At 33.9% G+C, this 10,772-nt stretch overlaps 2 protein-coding genes across 2 annotated transcripts; one reads left to right on the top strand and one right to left on the bottom strand.

The window, feature by feature from the left end:
• The first annotated feature begins 3,787 nt into the window (after window positions 1-3,787).
• Window positions 3,788-4,546, top strand: LOC135783398 (lymphocyte antigen 75-like). The gene has a single exon (XM_065294075.1). The coding sequence runs from the start codon at window positions 3,788-3,790 to the stop codon at window positions 4,544-4,546; it is 759 nt and encodes a 252-aa protein (XP_065150147.1).
• A 2,069-nt stretch (window positions 4,547-6,615) lies between these two features.
• Window positions 6,616-9,608, bottom strand: LOC135783397 (erythroid membrane-associated protein-like). The gene is made up of 4 exons (XM_073811735.1): window positions 9,402-9,608; window positions 9,174-9,315; window positions 7,831-7,854; window positions 6,616-7,720 (listed from the first exon to the last, which is right to left on the bottom strand). The coding sequence occupies exons 1-4, from the start codon at window positions 9,606-9,608 to the stop codon at window positions 7,164-7,166; spliced, it is 930 nt and encodes a 309-aa protein (XP_073667836.1). The 3' UTR covers window positions 6,616-7,163.
• Window positions 9,609-10,772: the final 1,164 nt, after the last annotated feature.

Genomic DNA, 10,772 nt, shown 5'->3' with positions numbered 1-10,772 from the left:
TGTAACCACAGTAGCAGCAGAAGTTGTCACAGAAGAAGAAGCTAAGCAAGTTAACCCACAAACGAAGAAGAAATAGCAACTTGTTGTGTATAATTTGAGAAGACCAGCAATGATGGAAGTAAATAAACAGCGACTTATGTTTCAGTTTGAGTTAAATCACTCCTCAACTTGGCTCATCTTTGTTTTCACCGTCTCAAACGGAAATACCTATGACGCAGTTTTTTTTACCTGACGGGAGGGGTTTTGGCGGACCAATCACAGCGCTTACGGTCCGCGTAGAGCCGACGCGCTGTTAGAAATTTTGTGAGGTGCGCGTCAGGCTACGCAGAGCTACGCACAGGCTACGGATAGCCTACGCCGTAGCTACGCCGTAGGACCTACGCACGACTATAAATCGCCCTTTACCCCTTACTCCTCAATTTTGCGCGTTCATGTGAGGCGAAGTGGCGTCTCAATTCTCAGTTTGATCAAGGGCTAGGGCCAAGGCGTAGGGATGCATAGCCCTTGAAATGAAGTGTGATAAGGACCACACTTGAAAGAGAGGGGTAAACTTTAACGTAGGAATTTCTCAGGAGAGCAGGCAGCAAGATGTTTTATGGCTGAACGTCGAACTGTCAAGGAGTCCTACAAATGAAAGTAACGTTATTTTCAGCAGTTTAATTGAGATTATATTATGACACTCATGTTTTATGATACTTTTAATAAAACATTCAAGCTGTTTTAATGGTAATGTTTTTGTTTTGAATCGCTAGGTAAGGCACTAGCTAGCAGCTAAGTTATGCGCTATTTGTTGAGCTCAGCTCAGGCAATCGACACAACCTGAGACAACGGCATCTTCTTTGTTTATGTCAATGCTTGTCTGTTTATGTAACCCCAGTTAGCGGCAAGGGAAGGTGACGCAAACGGTAATCGAGTGGTGTCTCATTTTTTAGATGAACGATCTGTCTTACCCCTTCCCCTTTACTCAGTTTCGAGTGGCAAGGGGAAGACTAAGACAAAGGAGAAGGGGCAATAAACTTGACCAAAAGACAACAGCAGGCTAGAAACAGAAAAGGTTACAAAACAGATCATTGCAACAGCAAACATTGAACAGCAAAACACAAGGTCATTAAATAAAGGAGAAAAAGATGAGGGGGCAGGGTCAGGAGATGATTATGACAAATTGTAATATACAGGGGGTGGACAACACTATAGGAAAACATTGAAATTACTTTTAAGGTGTTGGATTACCATTTACCTTGTCACAGTAGATTTTTAAAACTTTTGAATGTTGTCTGGTGTAATGTTGTATCATTCATCTATGAGTTGGGTTTGGAGTTGGGAGCCTGCTTGTCACTATTTTCATAATCATGTTGATCTTAAAACACCAAACAGTTGGGCTAGGGTCACAGCAAAAATTGTAGATTTTCAATAATAATTTTAAACATATTTCAAAATATACAAAATTGTCAAAAATATATTTTGGAATATGTTTATAAAAATGTTTCACCAATATATTTTGGGCACTTTTGCATATTTTGAAATATATTTTAAAAAATAAATATTTATATTCACAGCACATTGAAAGAAAAACTTAGTTTCAAGCATAACAGATTTAAAATTAACTATATATTAAACTATAAAAATATACTTTAGCCGGCCTGGTGCATGGAGAGGGGTCCTTTTTTCAAAAAGTGGACCTTTATGCAGTTTTCCTCTTATTTTGTATTATAATTATTATTATTATATATGTTGTGTGCAAGTTTAACACATTGATTGAAGCATAAAATTTTTTTTTTAACAAGATTAGAGCTTCAGTATGGTTTAGATAATTTTTATTTGGGGGAATTAATTATCGCAGGGCCCAATGTAAAGGATTTTTTATACTGGCCCTGGCAAGGTTATGAGACCAAATATAAAAGTTTATTAAGAATGTTTAAAATGTACCATTTTATAACAGGCCCGTAGCCATTATATTTTGGCCAGAAAAAAAACATTTGCCAGAAATGAATTCATTGCCCCTGAAATATATTTTGTAATAAATATTGATATATGGGGGTTTAAACTAAATATATTTTTAAATTCAAAATATATATTTAATTACACTTTACTTCCTACAAAATGTATTTAGCATATTTAAAACATATTTTTGGCCAGATAATTGCTAAATGAGGTCCCACAATTTGGAAACCAGAGAACTTACCAATTTCAAGTAACCACTGCTGAACACAACTTGTTAAATATAAGTGACACTGAACAACCAAACCAGTCATGATTTTATTAGGATTTATACATCGTCTGAAAGCTGAATAAATAAGCTTTCCATCGTTGTACAGTGTGTATGTTTGTTTGACAATATTTGGCCAAAATACAACACTCTAAAAAATGATGTGATAATTTGTGGGATGGTTTCCCTGACAGGGTTTATTCTAGTCCCAGACTAAAATGCATGTTTGAGCTGCCTTAATTTAAAAACATCTTGCGCTGACATATCTTAACATATCAGTGTTATTGTTTGATTACTATGATATCCTTTTCATGAATGAAGGGCAAATGTTAATTGATGGGTATAACTAAATATAACTAAATCTATTTTCACCATAATATGTGCTTTGCAATAAACTGTTACAAGTACATTTATTATTTATTTCCATCAGTTGGATTAACATTAGGCCCTGTAATTAGCCAATGGAATTTTCAAATTGTATTTCATAAACCAACATCTCAGACATTATGTAAAAAGTCCAAGTGTCCACTACAGATGACATAGCATATAAATAAAATATAAAAATATAAAATGTTATCATTTGTTTCATATGCTTTATCTAAACAATGTGACATGTAAAAAAATTACATTCAAAAAACTTTTTTTCTGGGTCTCAGAAGGATAGCCTGTAATGAACGACATTTAGTGTGTAAGGGTATATATGTAACCCTCATAAAAATGTATAAAAACATAATTTTTAATTCCATGTAGAACCGTCACTGTTTGTCAATACCTTGGCTTTGACTTAAATGAAGATCACATCTTATGACAAATTTATTCAGAAAACCATGAAATTCCAAAAGGTTCAAAAACATTTTCTTGCCACTGTATGTGTAATTTTAACACATTTGTGTTAAAATAAAACACAAGTTGTGTTAAACGTAACAAAATGTGTTGTTTTAATAATAACACAGAGATGTGTGTATTCTGTGACAACGGATTTAGTGTGTTGTCCCTAAACTAACACTGATTGTGTTATTTTTAACAAATCCATTCTAAGAGTTAACTACTGTATTTGAAAATTTAGAATCTGAAGGTAAATAATGAGAAAATCACCTTTTAAAATTGTCCAAATTAAGTCCTTAGCATATTACTAATTTTTTTAATATATTTATGGTAGGAAAAGTACAAAATATCCTCATGAAACATGATCTTATACTATAGTAATGCTTTTTGGCATAAAGAAAAATCTATAATTTTGACCCATACGATGTAACCAGTACAAATAAACCTGTGTAATTTATGACTGGTTTGTGGTTTTTGGGTCTTAAAGTAACAAGAGAAAACCACATTGTTTGTTTTTTCACAGTAGCCTATACATCATCTGTTTACTTTGTATGTACAGATTTGCCTTGCAAAATTGTAAAAACTATAAACATTTGCATACACAAAAACTGAACCTGATCATCTGATTGGTCAAAGATTTTCAGCTTTAATTTTTTTCCTATATAATAAAACATTGTAGGGTTGTGATAACATCATTGTTGACTTCTGCAAGTTTTGCTCTACAAGGCCTGTCTGGTGTAGACCACGAATATAAAAATGAAGGCATCTGTTTCTCTTTACTTGTTTTTGAGTCTCTGTGGTCTGAGCTCTGCTCTCTTTAGAAAACACTTTTATGTGAATAAAGGACTTTACTGGCAAGATGCACAGAAGTACTGCAGAGAGCATCATGATGATCTGTCCACCGCTAGCAGTCAAGAGGCACAGCAGCTCGCCAGTAATCCGGATGTTAGTGATAAATTGTGGGTTGGACTCAACACTCTAAACTCAACAGAATGGATTTGGTCCGGAGGTGAAAAAGAAGCATTTGATTATTGGGACGTTGGAGAACCAAACACGAATTATGAGCATTGCACTGCTATACTGAAATCAAGTTCGAAACTAATCAATGTTGTGTGCAATCGAAATTATTCATTTTTTTGCATGGAGAGATTTGGGCTGATTCTGGTGCAGGACAGTAAGACGTGGGAAGAAGCTCTGGACTACTGCAGACAAAACTACATTGATCTCGTCAGTATCGACTCGTCGAGGATAATGGCAGAGGCGATAAATAACACCATGACATCACAGACAGCTAATGTATGGATTGGACTGCGTTTTTTAGCTGGACATTGGTTCTGGGTCAATGGGGGAAATTTTAAATATAAAGCCTGGTCTGAGGGAGAGCTCCAGTGCCCCTCCAAAAATCTCCAGTGTGCAGCTTTGGATAAAGAAAACAACGTTTGGAAACCTAAAGACTGCAACGAGAGACTCAACTTTTTCTGTCTTAAGAAGTACAAACAGCCTGAACTATTTTGATCTATAACATGCACTTACCATGTTATATTTCAAGCTTAACCTTCTCTTTCATTTAAAAAAATAAATATATATGATTTATAAGCATATTTCCTAGTAAGTTGTAAATCAGTATAATAATGGTTTCACTTTTATTGATTATCGTAGGGTGTATAATGTGTAGAACGTGGTATAAAAAATATAAAAATATATGTTTGGTGTTTCTGAGACATACACGGTTTATTTAATGTGTTGTAATACATTTTCTTAAGAAAATAAATATTATTAAAATATTTATAAATAAAATTTGCACTGGTATGTGCTATTGATGATGGCATAGGCTATGAACTATATACATTAGATTACATCTGATTATGAACATTAATTGGAAAATGTGTACATTTTAATTGTATGTATAATAATGTAAAGCTTTGAAAAGACAATTCTATGTTGTTCATCTTTCCATAGTGTAGCTATGTTTTGTAAGCATATTTTGTAGTGACTCCTAGACAATATGTGACTCCGCCGGCATGTGAAAACCCAGTCACTGTTTAATAACTTATATTCATATTTTAAAATGCATGTCAAGGGCAAGCAAATACATTTCTAATTTCACAATCCATATGGCAAGAAATTTATTCTTGGCCAAAATACATTTGAAAAATGCTGAATACAAGTAAATTTTAGAAAGTATATTTTGAAGTTAATTTTAACATAGTCACACCTGTTATTTTTAAAAGTTTTGTTACATAAACAAAGATTTTTCAGCAATGTTTTTTTTTAGTTTCCGTGATTTAAAAATATATTTTGTGGCCATTTTTGTATATTTTAAAATATATTTAAAAGTAAAAATACAGTGAAAAAAATGATTCATTCAATTTACAAAATTTTTGGTTGGAATCAATTTATTTAAGCTACATGTAAACCAAAGTTTTTTGTTTTGTTTCTCTTAAACCTTTTTTAATGTAGCTTAAATAAATTGATTGCGACCACTTACCTTAAAAAAATTGAGTAAATTGAATGAATAATTTTTTTTCAGTGTATATGTTTGCCGTATGGGAGGCCATATAAAAGGTTTCATCAGGTTTCAAGTCAATGTTTTATCAAGACAAATTTTGTGCAGAATAATAAAGCGTAGTATCAATAAAACCATTAATTTCAATATTTTGCATGTTATAAATAAAGTTAAAGTTTTGGATATTAAAGGCTTAGTTTTTAATCTGTCATTTACAATGATAATCACAAAAAAACAAATTTTGGACATGTTTATGGTCATGCCTTCCGTACTATGACGCTTTAATCTCAACATTAGATGACGTATCCACATTTTTCTTGAACGCGGAAGTAAGTGATGTTACGTATTTCCCTTACAGTGCGAGACTTCCGGTTCAATAGCCAGCCGGTAGAAAACAGTGTACTGGGAGCACGCAGCACGCATAAAACATGATTTAAACAGTTCATATTTACTACACCTGCCATGTATGAACCAGTGTGAGGATGAAATTAAGAAGTTGCCTGATTTATGAATATATATTCAATCATTTCGTGTTGTTGATCGGAGGTGACGGGTCTTCAATGCCCAAATTAAAAGCACAGAGACATACCATCTTTACAATGGGAAAGTCAGTCGCGTGTTTGTACATGGAATTTACCAAGACTTCATGTTTTTAACTTTTCAGGGGCTGGTTTAAAATGTCACAACTGTTCCTCTGGTGTGAGTTTTTTTAAACAGCAATTTTTAATGGACTTGTTTATGGCCACACGTCAAGCTACACGCGATCCGACACAGTCAGCAGTATCTTTCTAATTCAACACATTATTTGAACAAACCATAATAAACATATTAAACTACTACATGTATTGAGTATTGTTTTTTTTTTATTACATCGCTTCTTATGCACTAGGTGGAGACATGAGCTTATTAAATTATTTGCCTACTTTTTAAAGTATTGGCTTTTTCATTTAAAACACAACAAAAGTACACGCAAACACATTACGAACTATTATAATTATTATTATTATTATTTAACTAATTATTATTAACTAAGCAGATAATGACATATATATTCTGTACTGTTATCGCATTTTTGTAATAATATATAGTAGCAGAATAAATAAATCAGCATATTTTTATCAGCATAATATTAGTTGTTTTTAAACAATGATTGTATTTATTGTTTACTAGTAGTTTCTATAAAAGGTTTTACTGGATGGATTTGTAAATACAGATCATGAGTGCTTGTGCGCCACATACACATTCAGTTCTTGTGCATGGATTATGGTTAAACCAAAGTTTTGTAGAGATTTACTGCGTTTGTATCAGCTATTATGGCAACCCCTAACTGCACAAATTATGTCGGTCTTCCTGGATTTCATAATAAACATTAAACAGCCAGTCAAGTCAAAAAACAGGTGGATAGCTATTTTTTCAACAGACAGAGCAAGCTAGAAATGTAAAACAATTACCAACCAGAAGCAGAGAAAACACCATTGCTATATATAACCCTAAAAAGATAAACACAATAGGGCAGGGTACAGAGAGACATGACCACAACAGGGAATTAAAATAAAAATAAAAGTGAAAAAGGCTAGATTACAAAACAGAAGACAAAAACACACAGATGAACACCTAATACTGATTTTAAATTAATTTGTTATAATGAACAGGTGAGATTATCAGTGGTGCTACATTTTTACCTTTATCATTAAGACATGGGCTAAATATTGGAAAAAGTTTTTGAGTAAAAGTTTGAGCAGTGAAAGAGTAGATATGAGACCTGGACTCTACATCATAAAAACAAACCAAACCCTCCTCATAATCCACAAACACCCCGACCTTCGGTGGACTCAACCTCAGAGACAGCAAGACAGGGGGTCCGGCAAAGGCTGAATAATCCCTCTCATCCCTCAAAACCACAACCCAGTGTCCATCCTGAGGAGTCGCTGTGATTCTTCCCTTTCTGTTAATAGATTCACTGGCCACTCCTACATCCCAGTTAGTCTTTCCCTTCACCTGAACCTCAAAATAAAATCTCCCTGAGGTGAATCCCTCTTTTCCCAGGACAAAGACACAATAATCAAATCTCTCTGGATTATCTGGGAGTTTATGTTGAATGTCTCCATGTTTCACTTGTTTTCTATCTTCAGACAGGATGAGTCTACGATGAGCTGTATCAGGATCCAGAGTCACATCCACTGAGAGAGAGATGAGAGAATATGAATGACAATATAAAGATGTTGATGTGTTTATAATAGTAGAGATGAGTTTGTGTATGTAAAGTATTATTGTTAGTGAATGTGAGTAACTGCATACTGCTGCATCTTCATCAACACTGTCAACACAAATCACAATAAAACATCAGCAAAATATATTTAGTTTTAACCTTGATATATTTACATATATTTTAAAATGTAATTCAGCGACAACAAATACATTTTTAATTTTACAACCTATATGGCAAAAATTATATATTTCCTAGCTAAATATAAGTTTGTATAAAATAGCAATATAAAAGTATATTTTTGCAGTTAAAAATATATACAATTTAACCTTTTAAAATTAAATATGTTTACCGGTTTGTAACATACAAAGTTTTTTCCAATGCAATGCTTTCAAATATATTTCTTTTTAAAATATATCCCAAAAATTTTAATATTAAAAATATATTTCAGCACAAATATTTTTTGGCCATTTTTTGAAATATATTTAGAATTATATCTGAAAATATATTTTTTTATTGTATGGGATACGACCTCCGCAGGGGTGCAGCCTTCGGATTGAGAAACGGCCTATCAGTGGCGGCGGTGACTTCAAAATATGTGTTCGGGGTGTCATGTGTGGCTCGTCATTTAAAAATATGGTTCACATGACGCAACAAACACATATTTTGAAATGACACACCACACACATGACGAGCTAAAGACATGTGACGAGCTTTGCATCGTGCACCCTCGAAAAAGAAGTCACTGGCCTCTGGCCACCACTGCGGCCTATGTTCTTGATTTATATGTTTTGGATTACTGTTTTTGTTGGATTGCTTACACTGTCAGAAAAAAAGGTTTGCATTTCTGTCAATGGGGGTGTACCCTAAGTTTCTGTTTTGTACCTTTACATGAATATTAAACAGAATACAACTTTAGGTAGATTAATGTACCTTAAGGACCTACATTGTTAGAAAAAATTGTCAAAATATGTCCCCTAGCTCAGCTGTCATGGGGCAGTACTCTTTAAAAGGTCCTAATATGAACCATTAGGTATAGATATGTACATTAGTATCAATATGTGTCTTTGAGATACTAATATGTATTTTGAGGTAATAAGCTCTCTTTGGTACCAGTATGTACCTCTGAGGAACTAAAATTAAACCTTTAGGTCCAAAGCTGTACTTTTTGAAAGGGTACAGCCCCACTGACAGGCGGGGTATATATTCTGACAACTTTTTCTGACAGTGTACCTTTTGTTTGATATCTGCCTGTATTTCTGATCATACTAGTTTGCCTCTCTTGTTGCTTTTTTCTAATATGAAACTTTTGCAAATGAATTCTAACCCAAACCAAAAATTGCCTTTTTCATGTCAGACTGATGTCTGGGACAAGAGCAAAACGATAAGGGTGTTCCATTCAATTTTTACAGTGCTAATAATATTCCTACCAGTTTGAGTGAGTTTTTCATTGAGAGTCTCCTGTAGTTGAGTCAGAGCTCTCCTCAGAGTCTCCACACTCACATGAGTCTTCATACTGATCTCAGACCAGTTCTTCATGTCTGAAGGTATGTGCAGCGATGATGGGTTAATCTACAGCAGGAGAGAGAGAGAGCGAGATGAGAAATACATCAGCATGAGAGAAAAAAGAGAGAGAGAGAGAGAGAGAAAGAAAGAGAGAGAGAGAGAGAGACATTGACCTGTATAAGATGAAGATGATCTTCACTGTGTGTGATCTTCTCCAGCTCACTGTCTCTCCACTTCAGCTCAGTGATCTCCTGCTCCAGATCTTTAATGAGACCTTCATCCTGTTTCTCCACTGCTTTCTGTTCCTCCTCCATCATCTCCAGCAGCTCAGTCTGACATCTCTCAATGGATCTGATCATCTCTACAGAAGAGCTCCAGAGGTCTCTCATGTTTCTCACATATATAGTCCTTTATATTCTCCACAGGATCCATCAGTTTGTGATTCTTTCAGTCAGACAAACACTGAAGGATAATAGAGCTGAAACACAGAGGGAAATGATCAATATTTATCATCAACAGCTTGTGTATTTCTGATCATAAATGTACATTTATGTACATAGATGTAAATTTAGATTTGTTAGCATTGTTGTATAATGACCCAAGAACATTTTTTTTAATGAACTTAATGTTACCATGTTATTAAATATGTAACAGATGTAATAAAACTAGCCTATTTGATCTGATCTAAGGGATGGTGCTGTGGTAAAAACATAATCAGATTAAATTATGCAAAAACTGCAGTCCCTAACTTTTTTGGTAGCACAAAAGTATAGCACAAAGCTGTTGTCTTGCCCAGATTCACAAAGGGAAGCTAAGCTCATAATAATGATATATATTTTGGGCTGTCAAGTTTGACTTTTCTATTTTTGACAGCCCACGTAAGGAATGCAACTCAGGTAACCAGCATTTTTGTTTCAAACTAAGATGACGACAGAGAGGCAAACATAATGCATACAGTTAAAAAAAACCCTGTAACGTATATTAAACATATAATCAGATGTAACCCCTTGTTTAATGTGCTTCCTGTTTCTGTGACACAATGACAGCACTACATTTTAAGTTACAACAACTAAAATCAAACATTCTCATATATTTTCATCATGTTACCTGTGAATGAGTATCAGCTTGGATCATGAACGCATTTGAAAGTGTCAAATATCTTTCTTGAAGAGATTAAAAGAGTTTTAAAGGCTTGCAACCTGTTGTTTCTCTGGTTTTAACTTTGAAAGCTCTCTTGCTCACCTGTGATGACGTCAAGGCTCCTCCCACATGTTTTCATGCATATATACATGATGTAAATGTGGATATATATGTGAGGGGTGTGTTAAGCTTGTGTAAAGTTTATACAACTTTAGTGAGTCTTCTACTTAACTGGCTCATGACAAAATAAAACATTGTCTTAAATATAACCTTTCAGGTCACAGAGGACAGAGGATAGCATAAGAAGGATTAAATGTTAGCTTAGCACTGTTGCATAAAACGTTTATTGTTTAATTATTCTTGTTTATTTAATGTTTAACATT

The sequence above is a fragment of the Paramisgurnus dabryanus genome, chromosome 2 (genome assembly GCF_030506205.2).
Source record: "Paramisgurnus dabryanus chromosome 2, PD_genome_1.1, whole genome shotgun sequence".
NCBI classification, from domain to species: domain Eukaryota; kingdom Metazoa; phylum Chordata; class Actinopteri; order Cypriniformes; family Cobitidae; genus Paramisgurnus; species Paramisgurnus dabryanus.
This window is presented reverse-complemented; position numbering and strand designations above follow the sequence as displayed.